At 28.6% G+C, this 22,368-nt stretch overlaps 1 protein-coding gene and 1 long non-coding RNA gene across 2 annotated transcripts; one reads left to right on the top strand and one right to left on the bottom strand.

Annotated features, from left to right (window-relative positions):
• The first annotated feature begins 68 nt into the window (after window positions 1–68).
• LOC149884301 (uncharacterized) lies at window positions 69–729 on the top strand. The gene is made up of 2 exons (XR_016455737.1): window positions 69–243; window positions 382–729. It is a non-coding gene; the product is annotated as an uncharacterized LOC149884301 (long non-coding RNA).
• A 13,370-nt stretch (window positions 730–14,099) lies between these two features.
• Window positions 14,100–14,979, bottom strand: LOC149884300 (transmembrane protein 150A-like). The gene has a single exon (XM_090099023.1). The coding sequence runs from the start codon at window positions 14,977–14,979 to the stop codon at window positions 14,230–14,232; it is 750 nt and encodes a 249-aa protein (XP_089955149.1). The 3' UTR covers window positions 14,100–14,229.
• Window positions 14,980–22,368: the final 7,389 nt, after the last annotated feature.

Below are 22,368 nucleotides of genomic sequence, written 5' to 3'. Positions count from 1 at the left end.
CCTTATATACCCCCGTTCCAGATTATCGGTAGTATAAAAGATGTGTTTGAGCGCATTCGAGTCAGTATAGCGATCGACGCCACACCAGTTCGTGAATCCCCACTAAAATTTTTTTTGAGTAATGGCAGTAAGTTCGTCCACTACTACAGTGTTTTTTAAAAGACGGAGAGGTGGAGATTCCAGTGGAAGATTGCAGAGGTCGGAAAAATTGTAGAGGTCGTATTTCGTTGGAAACCAATACAGGTGACTAGTCTTAAATGTAATATATAGTAAAAAATGTAATGGCTAATAATATAATAAATAGTAATTAGTAAATAGTAAATAGTAAATAGTATAATATATAGTAAAAAATGTAATTGTTATAGTATAAATCATGTTTAGATAGCTCAAATAACTTTTACTTTTGAAGAAGAAGATGTAATTAGCATTACATCCGATGATGATAACGACGAAGAGGAATTCGATGATGATGACGAAGCCGATGAGGAAGTCGATGATGATGACGAAGAGGAAGCCTATGATGATGACGAAGAAGAAACCGATACTGTGGAAGAAGACGATGAAGACATGGACGATGAGGATGATGATCCGAATTATAATCCGGTTTTAGACAATATGATCGATGCTTTGGCACCAATATATAGGATAAATAGATACGTTCATTAAATTTTTTATATTTGTATTATAAATTTAAATATATTATATAGTTTATAACTAAAAACTAGACAATGTTAGTTTTGTATGTTAAAAAAGAGTTAAATATTATTATTTTTAAAAAATATAATTATATAAAAGTAGCTTCAACAGGACTAAGTAATACACAAGGTATACAAGTCATATAAATATCATATAATCATTTGAATTAAAATGGTTCATGTAAAATCCCATCAAAGAAAACATCCTAAAAAGCATAAAAAACATGTTTTTAAAAATAGAGGCAGTGGAAAACGAAAACATCCCAAATCAAAAAAATATCACAAACGCGGTAAAGGAATTTTTAGTTCTTTGGGAAATATGGCTAAAACAGCTTTAAAGTCTGATATGGCTGGAAATTTACTTAATCAAGGTTGTAATTATTTAGAACAAAAACGACAAGCTCTTCAATAATTGGACAATTTTTTATACCAATACTACCATATTTATTTATTTGTATATAAAATAATTAAAGAAATAATACAATATAAAACAAATACGGTTGTTGTTACATAAATAAATTTTTTAAAATAATGTTTTAGTTTATATTTATGATTTGGTACAATTTCTACTATATCGAACACTTGACCGATTATTCTTCATTTTTTGGTACTCCTTCCACATAATCACCTTTTCTCTTTTTGCAAATTTTTAAACAATGAATCGGCGGTGCCATTAGGAAAAAGGAATCAACGGTTTTGTATAATAATTTTTTAAATTTTCAATTTGAGCACGTTCCTCTTCTGGTATATTTAAAAACTGTTTTGATGCTACTATCGATCTATAATGAGATATATAATATTTTTCTCTTTCGTTTTGTTGTAAATAATCAAAATCTTCTCTTATAATATGCGGTATAGACATGATATGTTCTATTGATAAAAACCCGTCATTACTTATCAATTTAGATGTTCTTAATAAATCCATATCTTTTAATAAATCTCTATTAACATTGTTCTGGATGACTTCATTTTTATAAATATCGTGGTCTATTTCTTTTTCGGGTAATTTAAAAGTCGTATGATATCTATACAAATCATTGTTTTTTTCAATTTCTTCTGCAAATTTTACATCTTTATTTAATAAATTTTTAGCTGTTTCATCACAATAAGCTAAAAATTGATAATTTAAAAAATTATTAAACGGAATCAAAACAGTTTCTGTAAGCGAGCCGTCAAAGTGAGATTTTGCAACTGGAAAATTATGTTCCAGTATAGCACTAATATCGTTTAAATTAAAATATTTATTATATTTAAAAAATTCGTTATTGTATAATAAATATAAAAAAAAAGCAGTCCAAGGTCCGCAGCTAGACGTATTATACTGTTGATATTGTAATTTGTTGTATAAGATGGTAATGTTTTGAATGTTGTTAATATTTCCGTAATTTGATACAAAATTAGAAAACCATCTAAATTCTTTAAAATGAGGAATCATACCTTCTAAATCTTGAAGTTTTTCGGTAGCATATAATTCATTGTAATTGATAAAAATTTTACCAATATTATGGTTAAAAAAATCTACAGAAGCTGATTCAAATAATTGAGCGTTATTTATAAAACAAAGCGGTATTTGCTTCAAAACACTATCTTGACCAAAACTATCAAAACAAAAAAAGGTTGTTGAATCAATCTTAATTAAAGCTCTCCAGTGTTCTCCGTTTTCATGTGAACTTTCGTTATTATAAATCAAAAACCTACCGTCAGAAATACATTTTTGACATACATTATAGTAATCCAATTTGTTTACAATTTCATCAAATCCATGTATACCAACAAAATAGGGTTTAAAAATGGAATTATTAGAAAAAAACTTGTTTAATGTAACATCTGTAGTCATTTTAAAAAATTTAATTCTTAAATATAAATTCTACAAAGATAGACAAAACTGAATGAATAAAATTTACAATAAATTTATTATTATCTTCTTCTTCTACTGTTTTTTTAAGAAACGAAAATGTTCTTTTAAGCGTATTATTTTTTGTAATTGATTCCAATTTAGATATTATTCCCAACATATTTGGTTTTACAATTTCTTGTACAAAATCTTCCACTATTCCGTCGGTTTGATCACCTTCTATGATTGGATATACCGGTTCACCTTTTTCGTTTACTTTTGTCGGTAGACATGGTATTTTTTCAGGTCTATTACACTTCATTTTCATCATAATGTATTTTATATTGAGTAAATAAGTATCCACAATATGATATATATAATTAACATAGGGTTTTTCAATAAAATCTTTTTGTAATCTTTCATGGTGCGTTTCACATACTTTTGTCGTTTGCAAGTACTTTGACATCATTTCATTTTTAGTAAATTTTTTCATTTCTTTTTCATTAACCCAACTAAATTTAGAATCTAGTATCATTTGTAACACCTCCGTCAATTGTTCTTCTTCTTTATCTTGCGGAAGTAATCTTCCGTTAAAAGAAGACCAATCTTTTATTTCACATAAACTTTCAAGACAACAAAATATACAATTATTATTTTCTTTTAATATTGAAACATATTCTGGATAACTTTTTTCAGGTAATATAATTTCTTGTGGTATAAATGTTAAAAAATTTTGATTTTCCATTTTCAATGTTCACTTCACTATCACTTGTTTTTTAAATTTATAAATCATCAAATAAACATTTTATTATGTACAATTTTTTATGGACATATTTATAACAGTATCTTTTTAAAATTAATAACCTTGTCTTTAAACGTTTTTAACTCATTAAATTTGTAGCGTAGTTATTGTTTAAATTTTTTAAATTTTCCAAAAAAGTCCTTTAAATCCTTTCTAAAAAAGTCCTTTAAATTTCCAAAAACCTTGTCCTTTAAATTGTTTGATATTAGGTAAATAAGACATAGCTTTTCCACGATTTTTGATTTTGTAGTAATTATAATTTTTTTTAAAATGATGTCTTTTCATGTTAAACAAAAAATACAATTATGATAATTTTATACAAACTATATTTTATATTTGTCTATATTTATCAGGATTATAAGCCAAATTTTGTTTTAAACCTAATCCTACTTCAATCACAGACGCTGGCACCATACTATAAATAGAAAAAGCTGTAAAAGCTTCTCTAAATTCCAAAACAATTCTAAAACTGTTGCTTCCATTTACTACAGTGGGGGGTTTATCGGTAATAAAATTACTGTCACTGGTACAATCTATAGCTATCATTTGATCTAAATTATAATTTTCGCTAAAATATTGATCCATACTATGAATAAAAGTGTTATCTTCTTTATCCAAAATACTACTATAATTATCCATATTTAAAGTGGAAGGTCCATTACCTTTACAAAAACTGACATGCATTTGCCAAAGTCTCATTTTATCAAAATTGTTATTTAAATCCCAGGTAACAGCGGTACCGCCAGCACTTACAAATGACCTTCTGAAATTTTCAAAAGTAATTTTAGATAATACAAACGGTGCTAATTCTCTAGGTGAAAAACATAATTTGTCTAAATGATCTGCTTCAAATTTGTTTAAACATGAAATGAGAATACAATGAGGTACGTTTTCTGACGTTTTATTGTTAGCCATGTTTATAGTCAAGGTGGTAGTAGCTTGATCTACTGGAAGATGCATTCTTTCAAAATGTGGAAATATATTTTGTGTATAAACGTCATTGCTTTTGTTAGATAATAAATATTTGGTTTTATTATTAGCCCAACTGGGTTGAATTCTATAAATATTAGCATAAATACATGGTTCTAGAACTACAACTCCCGCATTAGCAAAAGCGGTTTTATCTGCGTCGACTATAGGTCTCACAAATTCCAAAATTTGATTCATATCATTTTCTATTGTAAATTCTAAAATAATAGTTTTATTTTTTCCTAAAAAATCTCCAATCTGAAATATTTCAGGACATAATTCTGCTAATGGTACAACAAAATTTATTCCTGTAGTAAAAATACTATTATCTGTAAAAAAAGTGGATCTTAATTTTGCAGCATAATCAGGTATATTTTCAATGGCAGTATTGGTTGCTTTAACTAAATCATTTTGTCCTCTAGCTCTAGATTCTGCTACTGAAACAAATCTAAACATTGGAGCTATGGGAGAATAAGTATTCACAGTTCCAAAATATCGATTTAAATACAAATTTTTTTGATGAATGGAATAATTTTTTTTAGCTTGTTCTGCTTTAAATCTATTCCATATTCGATCAGTAACAAAATTATTGCATGGATTAGCATTATTGACAGATTCGTTAAAAAAAACTTTCATACCTTTAAATAAATGAAAGATAAAGTTTTCACACAAATTAATTTTAGGTAAAGAAGCAACATCAGCACTTCCAGCTGCTATATCAAATAATGTTTTTGGACTTAATTTCATATTTTTAACCAATTGCAATCTAAAACATAAATTAAAATCTTTTGGAATAATAAAGTCTGTAGGTTCTATTTTAAACCTAATTCTTTGTGTAAAATCAGTATTTAAATCAGGTGTAAATTTTTGAATATCCGTATGAATAATTAAGTCTTGCGGTATTGACTTTTTAAAACCAGGATATATATCTGATAAGTTTAATTTTTGTTTTTCAGATAAATTACCATTTGCAGAGTCTGTTAAAAGGTTATTATCTTCTTCAGCTTGTTGTATTACTTGTTCAATAGTGACAGGATCACTAGCTGTATATCTGGTGTTGTCACCTCCTCTTTGTTGAAACATGTTTTAGTTATTATAAAAAAGACTGTAAAATTTAAAATGATAGTTATTATTATAAACATAAATATTTACATTTTTTTCATTTCATTCATTAGCGGATTCAGATTCTTCTTTTGCATAAGGCATTTTATTAAATTGAACGTCTTTTAAAGCTTTTTCATACCCTTTTTCAAACAATTCTTTTCGTTTTTTTTTGGGGATTTTTTTTACAGCATGATCAGACTTTTTTTTAATCTGTTGAAATTGCGTCAAGTTTTGAATACTTCTTTGTTGAAAAATACAATTTTTACACATACCATTAATGGCATCTACGGCGTTCACTAACAATAAACAATTGACACATACGTGTTGTTTCATTTCCAAAAGATTAGTTTTTTTTTTTTTTATTTTTTTTTTTGAAAGGTAGCATTTTTTCTTCATTTCCACTACTTTCATCACTACTTGTATCACTGTCCTTTTGTTTTCTTTTATCTATTTTTTTATTGATTTTTTTCTGATCGTATAAATTTTTATATTCCTCAATTTGTTTCATTTTATCTTCAAAAATTTTGTTCCATTGTTGTTGTAAATGTTCATATTCTTTTTTAGTAGTGTATTGATTTAAATTTTCAGCCACATTTTGTAAGGCTTTTTTCAAATGCGTTTGTTGCTGTTCCAATTTATCATAAGTGTTATTAGTTGTCGTGTTTCTATCGATTCTGTTTAAGTTATATCTCGCAAACATGTTTCTTCCTTTCATTTTAATTATAAACTAATTTATTGACATTCAAATAAAAAATATAAATGTTTTTATATCACTTAAAAATAAAATGGTTTATTTATATATTTTATGCACCTTAGGAAACTATAAAATGAATTTTAAACGTAGGGTTAAAATAATTGACATCGGTAAAACTAAAATTTAATAACTCCATTTTTGAATTAAAAAACGAACACTTGAAATTGCTCAAATCTTCAATGTCATTAAATTCAAAATATTTTAATTTTCCAGCAAAATTAGGTTTGAAATCTTTTAATAAATCTACGTTTATAACGCTTTGATTTCCAGTCATGTATTCTTGAACGTTAAAAATACATACTATACCATCTTCAAATTTATTATTAATGACTACATCACATTTTTGAGCTTGTTCAAACTTAACGAGTATATACATATCTGTATTTGATCCATAATTTAAAGCGTTCACATTTAAATTTTGAATTTCAGTGACTACACCTATCAATTTTTTCCTGTATTTATTATTTCTACTACCTAAAGATTTTATTTCGCTAACAATGTCATATTTCATTGATAAGGTAAAAGGGTTTATTTCAGTTGTTAAATATTGTTCATTGCGATACAAATATAAAACGGTATAATTTCCATTAAATTTTTCCATAGGTTCGTAAATATAGAGTAAAACGTTTCTTAAAGGTAAACTACTATCCCAATTAGTAATAATTTTATTATTATTGTCGACTTGATAAAAGTAATCGTTTTGAAAGTTCTTACATTCAAAAGTTAATTTTGATATGTTATTTTTGGTTAATATTCCTTTATATTGATTTTTCCACGTATAATATAAATCTGTATAATTCTCCGTTTTTTTAGGTATGTAGGCGGTAGTATAAAGCGATACGGTTTTTTCGTTTGAGTAGGTAGGTTTTATTTGATCGTTGTAAAGATGAGCAAAATTATGATCGTATAAATCGTAGACTAACCCTCCAAAAGAAGGCGGACTAATAACTGCGTTATACAGGCTATTATTGACATTGGTATTTATAACATCTATCGATGGAAAAAAATAATTTTGTTTTTGATAATAAAAATGTTGTACATTTTCATGATATTGATTTTTTTCTATTCCAAAAAACGGTAATTTAAAGATAGATTTGTAAGTATTTGCAACGTTAATATTTTTATAAACATCAACAGGTGTATTGGTAATATGTTTAAATTTTTGTTGAGACGAACCGTAAATAACCACATTTTTTATATACACTCCATTATTATCATGCCAAGGATCACCTAAATAACATTTTAAGTTTGTATTAACAGATGTATTTGTTGTTGTACGAGTAGCTGTATATCCAGCGAAATTAATATTGACGGTATAACTTGTACCGATTTTTATTTTTTCGTAATAAAAAGTATAATATTGGTTAAAATTAAAATATAGGACTGCAGGATTCCAATATAAATCAACAAAATATAAACTATTGCTATTAGGGTTAACCCACACCCCAGGGATTCTCATCGAGTCCGTTCCAGTAGTGAAGTGACATAGGTTTATATAATTAGTATGTTTTCGTGTAACCATAAATTCAAAATATATAAAATATTCGTCACTGAATATGGGTAAAGTTCCAATGAGATTATTATTGTTACATAATATATTTACATTTTTAGGTGAAAAAATTTTGTTTTCTATAGAATTAAAAAGACATAAATTTTGTCTAGCGTTAGATAAAAATGAAACATTTTTTAATTGAATAAATTGATTCAATGTTGAATTTAATCCCAAATATATTTTTATGTTGGAATTAGTAGTATTGTTTATACTTCTTCTATGTACATTACCTATACTTTCGATGGAAGCTGTAACGTAATATTGATTATCACTCCAATTAAATTGTCTACTTATTGTAAACGTATACCAGGTATTCAATGATACATTAAACAGATTACTGTCTATATCTGGAGTTAACAGATAAAAGTTTGTAGTTTTATTGGGTAAGTGTAAAGATAAAATAGTAGAATCATTTGATGTTAATGAAAAAATATCACTATATATTGGATTTATAGCTATTATTTTATATTGAAATGAGATAGAGTATTCAGCTGATAATAACGGAATTTCACCGAGCAACATATTAGGTAAAGGGATCAATATCTCATCTGTTAAACTATAAATATGATTTGAATTTTCTGTAACAAAAATACGTTTTGGGGAATTGTTATTGATATAACTGGAACTATTATCAGATGTCATAGCTTGATTTATTGTTCTTGGTATTTGAAGTTGATATGTAGAAAACATGATTTCTTTTTGTTTAAAACCAAGGCAGCGGTAGAGCGGTTATATTTAAACCGTTTAATGAAAATTCATAACTATATCCATTCCATCCTGTATTTGGAATAGGTAAAGTCATTTGATGCAATCCAAATAAAAAATCTTGCGGTCTAAAATATGGAAACATACTTGGACTTATAGGTTTTAAAAATTTGGTGTTATTTAAAAAATTGAAGGTTTGAGTGTCTGTAAAAGAATATTTATTTTTTAAATAAACAAACAACAGTTCTTGTAGATATGGAAATAATACATTAATTTTGTTTTCTATCCACGTAGTCGTTAATAAAAAATCTGTCACATTATTTGCTCCAAAACAAGATTCATAAATAGAACACAAGAATAATTCCAAGTTTTTAGGATTATTGTCGTCTAAAACTGTTTTAGGAGCGATATCATAACCAATGGATAATGTTGGATTGGTAAAATTTTGCATTTGAATAAACATTTTTGTTTGTTGATTAAAAAACACTTTTTTCATAAAATGAACCAATTGCCAAGGTAAAAATGTTTGTCTTTTGATGTTATCAACCCAATTATCAGTACCCAAATAATTTTGCAAAAAAATTTTCACGTTTACGGTTAAGACTTCACCTTCACTAGATATAGTTTCAGGTTCTATTTTTATCACCATCATTGGAAATTTTCTAGAAGCTTTTAAATTTATATTTCGATCCGGATCAATGACATCTAATATATTACTGTCCGTAGGATTATTGTTGTGTTTAACAAAAATAAGAAAAGGTGTATTAGTGATGGTTGATACACTGTTTGTAATCCATTGATTTAAATTATTCTTCGTTTGATACGTTACCCTTCCCCATTCATGTAAATTATTGTACAAGCTATCGTTATTATTATACGTAAAATTGATAAGCGGTGTAAAATCAAAAACGCTATGTTTTAAGGCAGTACTAAATAAATCAATATTAGGAAAAAATCCAAAATGACTGACGGTCGATTCGCTCAGATCGTTTGTCACGCTTATATTGAATTGAGGTAAAACATATTTTTGGTTTAAATCGTCTGATTTAAAATACCAAGCCCAGTTAACAACATTATTTTTAATAGCCAATTGTATTTTATTTAAAAATGAATTTTGTTGATTGGAAACAAAATTCAACTCAAACAATTCGTTGTTGTCATTATTATTAAATATTTGCGAAAAGACGTATTTATTTTGTTGATGAAACAACGAATCCATTGAAAGTTTAAACAAAGGAAGCAATTTTTCATTTTTAACATCACCTTTTGATAACATTTGAACAATATCTCCATAGGTGAGGTAGTTGTTGGTCGTTTTGTTTAAAATGCGTACTTTTTTAGTTAACATACCATAATTTCCAAACAAAAAATCATTATTAAAAAAAGACAATCCGTTGAGAGTAGAAGTTAATTTTCCTGAATTGTTATTTATGTCTTGCAATATTTCAAAACTTTCCAACCCGTTTTCAGTCCATAAATTATTGTATAGTGTTTCATTTCTGGAATCCAACACCACCTATTCTGTTATTAAATTAAATTCAATAAATTGCGATAATATATTATTGTCGTAATTGTTATTATATATATTATCATAATTAAATTGTTGAATACTATCTACAAGTGTTTGCGGTTTAGCAGTTAAAGAGACCATGTTGGTAGGTACATCCAGAGAAGCTAAATGAATCACTGAATTAGGTTGAAATTTAACAGCTTCCCCGTTTTTGGAAACTAAGGGTAACGAGAATAAATTAAAAATATTATTATTTAATTGACTCTCGTTTCCATTGGCCTTAATTTCTGGATAAAAATAAACATATTGAAAAAATTTATCCGTTAAAATATCATCTAAAAACAATTCGTTGTTCATGTTTCTATTTTCGATAAAAAATGAGTTTTATAATGTAAAGGTTTTTGATAATAAACGTTTGACTCTTTTTCGTTTAAAGGTAATAAATCTTCTCGACGTACCCAAATATTTTCTTGACCGTCTTTAATTAAATATTTGAAAATAGGCGCATAATCGTTTGCTATAATGTTTTTTCGTTTTTTTATTTTTATAATGGTTACTTTTTTATCCGTATCCCAATAGGGTAATTGTCTTGTGGAAGACTTACTAAACAACTCTGAAGCTACTGGTTTAAATCGTCGTAAATAACAATTCATGCCTACTTTTAAGGGTTTATAAGCTTTTAGTTTATGATTTTTACTTTCTTTTTCAATTCGATAAATGTTATTACTGGTAAAATTATTTTTTCTTTTAGCTGAAAAAGAATATCTATCCAACATTCTTAAAGCTTCAGCGTCCATAGTGTCACCATCTAAATCATTAGCATTTAAACCGTTTTGTTTTATTTTTTAGTTAAAAAATGTTTCAATTTCTGATAAATAATAATCCCAATTTTTTTCTTTTAATTTGTTATTATTTTGTTGCCATTTCCGAAGGTACATTTTCAGTCGTCCAATGACACTTTCAGCTAAATAAGCTTTTCCGTAATTTTTAGATTTATAATGAACAATGTTGTTGTCTCTACACCACATTTTAAAAGCTTTATTAAAAAGTTCACCTCCTCCGTCTGTTTGAAGATAAATTGGATTGTTTTTATCTCTCTCTATAGCTTTAAATAAGATATCAAAAGCATTTAATGTCGATTTTTCGTTTTTTAATTTCATAGCTGTTAAATAAATTTTTCCGCTTACACCGTCGACTAAAACTAAACAATATTTAGGTCTATATTTCATATGATCTTTATTAAAAGATCGCATATCGGCAATATCGGCTTGAAAATAAGTTTTTGGATCTGTATATCGCGTTCGATGTGTCTCGTAGGAGTAAGGTTTTCTAGGGGCTTATTTTTTATCTAGAACGTCAGCGCTAGATGTCAATACTTTATCGTCTATAGTTTGACTCCATTCTTTCATCATCAGTTTAATATTAGGATAATTTAAACCTTTATTGATGGATTCTAATTGTGTCCATAAATTTTTATCTTCATTATTTTTTCTTTTGTTATGAAATAAAGAAATAAGTTTAAAAATTTTAGATTTGGATTTAACACCAAATAAAACACTTTTTTCATTTTGAGAATATTTTTCAATTAAAACATCAATATCGTTTTTTACGGTATTCATTTTTTTCGTTTACTTTTCTTTTTCTTTTTTTTAGGTGTACTAGCTTGAACTAAATTTCCTAAAAGAGAATTGGACGAATTTAAAGGAGTAAATGAAGTACTAGGTTGATTAATAGAATCTGTCGATATAGATTTATCGACCTTGTTGTTTTTGATACTGTCATTGCTTATTCTTGTAAAATCATTCAAATCAAAAGTCGAATCCAGTTCTTGTTTGATATCTTCTTGTTTAATTTCTGGTGTGTCTATTAAATTCATTAATTTAGTCGGCGTTAACACCTCATTAGCTCTTTTTCTAGTTTTTATAACGTTCGGTTTTAGAACTTTGTTTCCGTCAGGATAAGAGTTTCCCCTAAATAAACTTTGAATAAAATAGTTGACATCCTTCTCTGTTGATTCAAAAAGAAATATAGCTTGATAATTATTAAAAATGTTTTGTAAATGGTTAATGTTTCCACTATAAATTGTTTTTATAATCATAAAAAGTTCCAAATTTGATTTTAATCGAAGATAATCTTCGTCTATGTCATAATTAAAATCTAATATTTCAAATATTTTTGTTTGAGTTGGAGTATTATTAATAACTTCTACAGTGTCAACCCATATTTTTTTAGAGTCATCTTCTGATAATAGCGGCAACTGACCAGCTGAAAAAAAAGCATGGGCTACTATTCGCATCATGATTTTACCTACATTGAAACTATTTTCTAAAAAAGCAGCATCATAATCTTTTTGTATTAAATTCAGAAAATCGCTATCTACAACAAAACGTCTAAACGTTTCTATGTAATCATTCATATAATCGTTATGTTTTGTAAATAACTGAGCAAATTGAATCATGTTTTTTTTTAAAGGTTCGCTGCTATGCGTTTTGATCCATTCACTTACTCTTTCTCCATGGTTTTCGTCAACGTCTAAAGTGTTAGATAAAAAACTTTCCGTTTGAAGTAAAGAACTATTTGTAGCTACAGCTAAGTCGTTAGCTGTAGCCGCTGATAATTTATTTTTTTTTAATTGTGCTCATATCCTTATCATCAGATTACCACTTACATTTCGTTTCCACAAGAAAATTACTCTAATCGTCACATGCACAGTGTAAGACATTGTGGCAACAAAAAATTAAGTCAAAAAACTTTTTCATTTCACTATTATATTTCTTAATAAAAAAATAGTATTCAAGACTTGGGAACCCTTCTTGTAAATACTAAGGACAAATGTACACACACACACACACACACACACACACACACACACACACACACACACACACACACACACACACACACACACACACACATACACACACACACACACACACACACACACACATACACACACACACACACACACACACACACACACACACACACACACACACACACACACAATTATTTTATACAAATAATGCCTTTATAAAGTTTGTGGCTATGAAAATAGCCGTTTTTAATTTCCTTCTTTTGATGAGTTCATTTTTTGTTCCAATTTCGGCCTGGTAATTTCTCTTTGGTAAATGTCTTTAGTTCAGGATTATTATCAAGACTTTTAGTTCCTATAATTGGTTTGAAAGTAAATTGGTTTCTTATCGTATTATCATTATAGCCAATATCATGTAAAGATGGGTTATCCTTCTTCTAATGGCTCGTTGTTGGCCAAAATAATTTTCTAATGAGACTTCGCATAGCCGTTCACTTAAAACATATTGGAGACCCATACTTAAAAAATATTTAATCAAATCAATAACTGAGTGAACAGTAATATTGATCCCTTCATATGTTTGCCAAGATAAAAACCTATTCCCCCAATCAGCTTTAGTGAAATTTCCAGGTCTTTGATCTATAGACAATTTCCAATTTTCAAAATATTTTAAAAAGACCTCTGTCAACCATATTAGCCTTTCACCATTAATCAAATAAAATGGCTTGGCAAATCGATTTTGATTTCTAGTGCAACCTATAATATTTTTCACATTTACACAATCAAAAAAATCATTTAACATCTGAAAAATTTCAGCAGATCTAGAGGCTTCAGCAGGACCAAATGCCTTTAAAGCAGTGCTAACAGATGAACTAAGTACTTGAGCCGCTAATCTTACATTCATTTTAGAAAATGGGCATAACCTATTGTGTTCTATAGAAAGATTTAGGCAAGTGTGAAGTCTAAAGTTTAGATCTTTATAAAATAATTCAGATATGTGATTCCAAAAAATGTGATTATCAGTATTCCATGTATATCGCGTCTTTGTTTACAAACAGGTTAGTAGACTGGTTTCTAAAAAAACTCTAACAGTAAGATAAACAAGACCACTCTTCAGCTGGCCAGACTATGTATTTTATGATTATGGTTTTCATAAAAAATTATGCATAGTTTCGCAATATTTAAAGAAAATTTATCTTATGAGCATATATTTAGAAACATGACTTAAGTGCTTCTATCTGAGAATATATATTTATGATCTTGCAATTGTTGGAATACTTTAGTTGACATAATTATTATCTTGTGTTTGCATGTTAATCCGTAAATGGATCCGATAGTGGATGAAGAAATTACAAAATCCAATTAACGTAATGTAATTAATTTCAAAAATTTTATGTCCTTACACTAAAGGTATTTATTTTGATTTTCTACGTCTTTCAGACATTTTTTTAATCATACAAAAAATATATAGATAAGAAGTAACCAGATTGGTTTAGATGACCAACTCGGTAACTTCATAAGAGTTCTTGTTATCACCTACTTCTCTTATGTTAAAATTTAACTCTACTTCAACTTTCCAAAAGTCAAATAAAAACGTTAACATAAAGACTAACTGGCAGCAAACAAGCAACCATTCAAAAGACTGTGCAACGTTTTTGCCATTGCGATTGTACTTGGCCAATGAAGGTCTCATGAATATACCAAACACCAATAAAGAAGTTAACATCACGGCAGTACACGTTACTCGAACAACAACGATAAAGTGTGTTGTCAGTTTTAATTTTTTATAGGTGAAATAACTTTGAATGACGCAGAAAAACGTTGCGCCCACAAAGTACAAACTTGCACCTAAATAATGGATACTTTTTTCACTAGAAAGTTGAAATGCTGCAACAATCAGGGCGCCAGGAACCAACATCAGGCCGCAAATCAGCGAAAAAAGGTTAAGTTTTTGAGAAAAACTGTTATTTACATAAAACATCTTTACTTGATAATATCTAACAACGATAATAACCAAAGTCATAATGGAGCTAACTGATATTCCTAAAGAAAATATGCTAGAGTGAGGTTTTAAATCACCGGTATCGCTTACGAAGGCAACAGAAGATGAATTAATTTTGCTCAGTTTCAAGCCGATGCCATACGAAGCACCAAATGTAAAAACTGACAGTAATACTGTGACGATCGGTAGCAGTAAAAAGTATCTAAAAGTGGTAACATTCCTCTGTTCTTCCTTTACCATCCTAAGAGCAAAATTTACAGTCGACGAGTTTTGCTTCGAAGGAGTCTTTGGATCATTTATATTGCAAAATGTTTTTACATTTTAAATATATTTCTGAAAAACCTTCTGTCTACAAATAGTGTTTTAAATTGAGCGACTTAAACACTCAAATACTTTTTGTTTCTATGCGATTAAAACATCTGGTTTCAAATAATCCTATTTAAAATGAGACAAGAGTTGTAGCCACTGTCATTGCTATTTTCTTCAAGGAATTAAACCAAATTTTAAATTTTGCGACAGATTTAAACCCCGTCAGAATTAAGAAAGCCGATGTTTGTTCTTAAAAGGAAAACTCGAGGAAAAAAAGGTATTCATAATTTGATTCCTTTTATTAAACTAATTTTTTTTAAGAACAATTTTTAAAAAGAACTTCAACAAAGGTAAATAAAGCCTTCGGTGAGTAAGTATGCCTCTTATGAAAGATCAACATTGAAATTGGTTTTTTTTGAGATGCATTAGTTTCGTATTACTGAAAACTTATTCGTCTGAACTTTGATTATGTATTTGAAGAAACGTTTTATCAGTTTCTAGTTTCATCTCTTTTATTTGTTCTTTTCGCAATTTATTTTCCCAGCTGTCGAGTGATCTGCAATCTAGCAGATCTAATCAGTTCATCAAAATGGCTGAATGAGACCTCTTTAAGGATAATGAAGATACTGATGCTTTCTCAAGAAAAGTTTACAAAGAACTGATGATTAGCTCATCAAGATGTTATATGTTTTTCTCAAACACCTTTCATCATGTAAACGCGTTCAAGGTTTTTATTTACACGATGTTCAAATAACATTTTGTATCAATTTGTTTATTTTTACTTTGAATTACTGAAGTCTACGAATTTAATTTTGTAAAATTATCGCAATCAACAAATAAAAAACTGTGAAGATGATGCGAAGAGAAACACTCTTTTTTGTGTGTGGAATAATCAAACACTTTGAAGAAGAAAGATAAGAAAACAGAATAATTCAAGAAGTATTTAAGCGTTATGATGGTTTTTGTACAGGTGAGTAGTCAAAATTTTGGCTTACAGCTGTGTGAACGGGTAAACAGCTGAAGTAGATGTATGATCTATTCACGAGCCAAACGTCAGAAAAACATTCAACAGGCCTGTAAGTTTAAAATTCCAAAAACTGTTGTGATGAATTCATAGAAGAAATTGGGAATCAAATCCTTTAAGAAGTCCCCTGGTCCAGAATATGCGAAAATAACGAGCTATCAGATCATTTAGAAAAGCACAAAATCTCGAACTGACGAATTACCGGGGGTGTTGAAGAAGAAATGTAACGACTCGTAGATTTTAGAACAGCTGGATAAAGATATCGATAAAGGGTTGTGGTTTTATCGACTTATAAATTTGTTGTTAACAAAACAGTAAAATAAAACCCAAAGTTTACCGGTAAACATCGATAAAATTAGTAAAAAAAAAAAAAAAAGTGAGAGAAAAAAGAATAGTATAAAAAATAAATAAAAATAATAATAAAAAGTATCATGTAAATGTCACAAATAATCGAGCACTCGGGTGATTTAAGGGTTGTCTGGTTTTAATCAGTATTCGGTTACACTACTAAATATTTCTTTTAAAATTTTTTTTGAAAAAACAACACCGGGCAAAAGTTGTTGAAAATTAAATTATTAGTTTTTTACAACGTCATGGGGAATGACGGATTTTATCTTATCTGAAAATATCTTTAAAAACAAAAAAAAGACCCTTAGCACAACTTTTTTAGTAATGTTCAGTCTAGTATACTAGTAAAACAGTCTAATATACTTCGATAATTTTTATACAACGAATAATTTGTGGTACGATGAGAAAATCCGACATTTTTTATCAAATTCTAGATATAAAATCGATTGGCAAAGAGAAGGTTGGAGTTTTTTCTATTGGATGAAACCATGTTGACATTTTACTTGACAAGAGAAGGTTATGATCAAATTAGAAATGTTGAAAAGCTAATTAAGAGATAATAGCGATGCCAAATAAATCACTTCTACCACATGTAAGATCAGTAACGAGCAAACAATCTTGCATAGTGAAGAGGAATAATGAAGAGGAATAATGAAGAGGAATATGCATAATCGATCAGACTAAAGTTGTTTTTGTGTTAAATTAATAAAATAAGAATCGTTGTTGTCTGAAATTGAATGTTTTTGCGAAACGAACTCATTGGACAACCCAATATTATCCGGCAAGATATCCGGCAATATATTCGACAATATTATCCGGTTATATATCCGGTAATATTATCCGGCAATGTTATTTGGCAATAAAAAAAAAACGGCATATTCTCAATTTGATCAATGCCGCAAGGCGCAAACACTTCACAGGCGTTTAAACAAAACTATCACGAAAGAACAGCAAGATTTACTTAGACTAGCCTTAAATCAACTGACAAGCAGAAAAGGATCGCTCAGGCTCATCCTGATTGGAAATTCATTAACTTTTTTTGTATCTGAGTTTTTTGACATCTGGATATTTATTATGATATATTTATCGTGATATATATTTATTATGATATATTCTAGCGTACAAAAGTTTTTGGTCAATTTGTTTTGTGCGTCTATACAAGTATTTATAATTAGATAATTAATTTTCGTAGTTACTTTAGACTATCTATTTATTAATAATTTCATTTAATATAATGATTTTTTCATATTATTACAATTTTTTTTAAATTGATGTTTACAATTAATTCAAATAATACTTTCTTTTTTACATCTTTACCAGCAGGCTTAGGTCAATTACTTTAAAGCCAATTACAATTATTAGAGGAATCTTCAATTACAATTATAGTTGCAATTATAATCAATTACTTCAAACCCAATTACAATAACAATTACAAGAGATATAGCTATAACTGCAATTACTTTTCTTTACATTTATCGTCTTTTTAAACAAACAGACTACAAAAGTTCATATTTTTCTGACTAATTTAAGTTAATGTAAGTGGAAATGTTTTTAAATTGAACGCAAGTATTGTTTTTCCTTATCTATTATTTCTTAGTGCACACACTGCACAAATCGAATCATTTAATTCATGTTTTAACTGGAAAAAGTCGAAAGGCTCGTACAAAATCCAGAAAGGTCTACACAAGATAACGTTAACTTGTTAAAAATTGTTACATTTGATATACACAAGGCTTTCAAACTTCTCAGTCAGAAAACCTTGAGTTTATCAAATGACCAAAAATTTTTGCAGGTTAGTGCATATTTATCATGATATATATTTATTATGAATGTAATAGCGGCTACCCACAAACAATGTCAAACTTTTTTTTAATAAACGCTGATTTTTAGTTTCTGTTATCTGTACTAAGCTTGATGTAGATAAAAGAGTAGCTGAAATGTGAACTACATTTTTAAAAAATTTTTTTGTCATTAGAGCTAGGAAATGATCCTTTAGACAACTGTTTCTTGATAAACCGGGGGAAAGACTGTTGTTTATAAATTTTATTTGCGTCCTGCTCACTTCAAGGTGAATCGAAGATCATCAAAACAAATATCTTTTCGAATACACCAATTTTGTCCCAAAAGTTGACAATCTTTAAATTTTTATGAAATTTTTACTTATTTTCAAAATTTTCAAGAGTTTAACTTAAGAATAAAAGCTTATTAATAAATTTATAAATATTTACAATATTTAATGAATGTAGCCACCATCAGCTACAGTCATAGTTTCAATATTAAAGAGAAACTTTGAGCACACAGCCTTGGCATATCGACATATCGATACCTGAAAGGCAATATGCTTAAAGTATTTCACTAACTTTTAAGCATATTTTTTAATCAAACTGACAAAAATATGTTTGTTAAGACATGTACCAGAAAAAATTCTGCGCGTGTTCTGATGTGGTGTTTACGGAAACCGCGCATCATTTTAATTAATTAAATAATTAATTAAATAAATTATAATTTTTAATTTTTCTAAATGGTTTGATAGCTCATTGTTTTAAAATGTCATTCAAAATTTAGACAACTCTGTTATTAAAACAATTAGTTTTAATTGAAATGTCACCAAATCAAGATAAGAAGCGAGAAAAAGTTTTGCATTTTCTAGTTGAAAATCCTGGTATACCAAACAAAACAATTTCTAAAGAGCTGCTGATTGCTTTGAGAACAGTGCAGAGCGACGTGAAACGATTTAAGGACACTGTTACAATCACAAGAAAATCAGGAAGCGGAAGAAAAAAATCTTTTGTTAGACGAGATCTTGGTAAAAAAGTAAAGGATGCCATAGACAGAAAACAGGAGATTTCTGTTCGAACTTTAGCGAATAAATTTAAGACAAGTGCTTCCACTATACAAAGAGTAAAGAGATTTGTGGCTCTAAATCTTATAAAAAGAAAAAAGTTCCTCGTCGTGAAGAAAAGCAAGAAAATGTCACAATTCGATGTTTAAAACTGCTCTATAAAAAATTTTGTGCTAAAAAATCTTGTTTGATTATTGACGATGAAACATATTGTGAGGGCGGCGGATTTTATTTAAAAATTTTATTTATATTATGTTAATTATGTTAAGGATGATGATTATTAAATGTGACTGTGGTGGTTCTATGTAAGTGTAATGGTAGCGCAAATATAGAGAGTGATAGAAAGTGAGGTAGGACTATGTGGTAAAAGCGCGATAGGAGCATCAGACTTTTTTAAATAAAAATTGTTTACTCAAATAAAACAATAATAAAAATATTTATAATGATAATATTGCCTTACTTAAAAGCAAAAGTAAAAATACTTACGACTGATTTTTCTTCTCTTACTTATTTTTCTTAATTAATATTCTCAATTATTTCTCATCAATATATATATTCTCTTAATATTAACTCATACAAATAACAATACATTAATAATTATAACAACGCAAGTTGAAAGTTAATCAAATACATTTCCTTACCAAATCCTTCTCATAAGTTCCTCTTTAACTTGTTCATAAATTCTTTTCATTAAATTCTCTTTAAATCTTCAAAAATCCTTTTCTCATAAAATCCTTTTTTAAAATCTCTTACAATTCTTTTTTCATAAAATCCTCTTTCAAAATCTCTTAAAATTCTTTTAAATTCTTTTCTCATATAATCTCTTAAAATCTCTAAAACTTTTTCTTTCTCTTAAAATCCTTTTAAAAACTCTCTTTAAAACACATCTCTCCATCATCGAAAACATCTCTCCAAAGAGAGGGCTCCAAAATAAAATCTCCCCAAAAAAAAATGTAAAAAAAATCTAAAAGATTTTCTCAACCGTTCCTTTTCTATCTGTCAGGTGTTATTTTGAACTCTCGTCCAGACAATAGATTTCTTTTTTTTTTCAAGTTCGTTCAGTACTTTAGTTTCAACTTCTGAGTCATGGTATTCTTTAGAACAAGTTTTACTAGTTTACTTTTTATTAGTCTTTATATCAGAGTGGCTACAGAACTTTCTAGAACTTTACTAATTAAAATCATATCATTGTGTTTCAAGTCGTGTTTGCGAAACAGTTTTAATCATTTATGGTGTGACTTATTCATTTTTCATGTTATTAGACATGTGTGTCCACCTGGTGTTTTTTTGGTTGACTCACTCTTTTCCTCGTTCGAATGTAGCGTGTTTGAGTCGGGTAAAACTTAAAGATAATGTTTACAATTTTCTTCATCTTCCCTCCTCACAATATTGTGCTGCATATTTCCGATCTCTTCCAGGACACCAATATTATTCAGCAATTAATTGCAAGAAACTGAATTCCAATTATAAATGCATTGGAATGCAAAAATTCGCTAAAAAATTCTTAGTTTGAAAGAAGCTCATGTTTTGTGACTACGGGAACAATGAACACTAAAATATATATAAAAAAATGCCTCAAGAAATGTCTTTTGCCGTTTTTAAGAACACACACCGGTAACCCGTTATTTTAGCCCGATTTAGCATCATATCACTACTCTGGGACAACTTTAAACTGGCTTAGAGAACATAAAGTAGATTTCGTTGAAAAACACTGCAATCCACCAAATTGTCCCGAACTACGTGCTATCGAAAGATATTGGGCTCTTGTCAAAAGAAAACTAAGGTTCAATGTAAAAGAAATCAAAAACATTAAAGAATTTAAAAATAAATGGATTGGAGCTACGAAGAAAGTCCAGCCAAAGACTGTGCAAAAGCTGATGTCGAGTGTAAAACGCAAAGTGCGTGCGTTCTCACGTACCAAACTTCACAAACTTTCTTAAATGAAATTTAGTAATACTAACATATGTACTTTCAAAATATATATAACATTCAATATTGAAATACAAAAGTTAAATAAATATCCTTTGTAATGTCCGTGCAGATTTTTTCTCGCACATGTTTTATTCTATCGCTCCACCTTCTTGTTGGTAAAACTTCTTTATCGCTCCACCTTCTTGTTGGTAAAACTTCTTTATCGCTCCACCTTCTTGTTGGTAAAACATAATTAGGGGCATCAAGGGCGAGGTTTAGCTTGTTTTTCTTTTTATAGGTTTTATTTCGGCACGACAAAATACTTGTTTTACATCTGGTTCCACTTTACTTTAACAATCTTCGCTATCGGGTTATCCTCTATCATGGTTGAAGACTCTCGTTTTGTGGCGTTTAACATTTTAGAATCCTTCTGAGAAAGTGATAGACGTTGTTCCGCGGTGGTATTCGTTATGACTAAAATAGCAATGCAATCTAATAATAATTTATCACATCTTTTATCTCGTTCCGCATGAACGCATTTAATGTATACTAGTAATATGGAAAAATGTAATATGCACAGTAGAGTGGTATCGCTGTTGTCAAGAAGTAAGAAACTAAAGCTAAAGTTGCTCACGCATGGCTGAAGCGTTAAGCAGTATGGCGATATATTTTCCTGCTCCGCAATATGTTTCGCGACCATGTTCAACGAAGTCTGACCCAACTCAGTTCACCAGGTTGACCTACTATACTTACTACATGATAGGGTAGGTCACAAAACTTATAAATACAAGCTGATGATTGTTGACATCGCATCGAAATATAAGAAGGGAAAAAACCTTCTGATTCAATAAGGCCTGTGGCGTTTTCTAAAAAAATCCCTCTTTTCTAACATTAGCATGTGGCGCGGCTAATAAGAAACAATTACTTCTATCACCAGCAATTGTTCGATATTTGTTTCAACCAGGCGAATCTTCTGAGTGTTTTTCTTTAACTATTCCGTAAATTGATTTTAACTCAAAAAACAAACTTTTAATTGAAAATGAAATTTTGTCGAATATGAGTTGAATTACAAAAAGATTTTCCTGACATTCCGAAAAAAATTATTAAATCATAAAAATGTTACAAAGAAAATCTCTTTACTCATAGAAACATCGTGTACTGCACGGGTATCAAAAAAATAATAGTTTTACAATTG

This window comes from Hydra viridissima, unplaced genomic scaffold (genome assembly GCF_058129835.1).
Source record: "Hydra viridissima isolate aposymbiotic clone 2 unplaced genomic scaffold, HvirCarnegie_v1 scaffold_9, whole genome shotgun sequence".
Lineage (NCBI taxonomy): Eukaryota > Metazoa > Cnidaria > Hydrozoa > Anthoathecata > Hydridae > Hydra > Hydra viridissima.
Note: the sequence above shows the minus strand (reverse complement) of the source record. Positions and strands in the feature narration are given on the sequence as shown.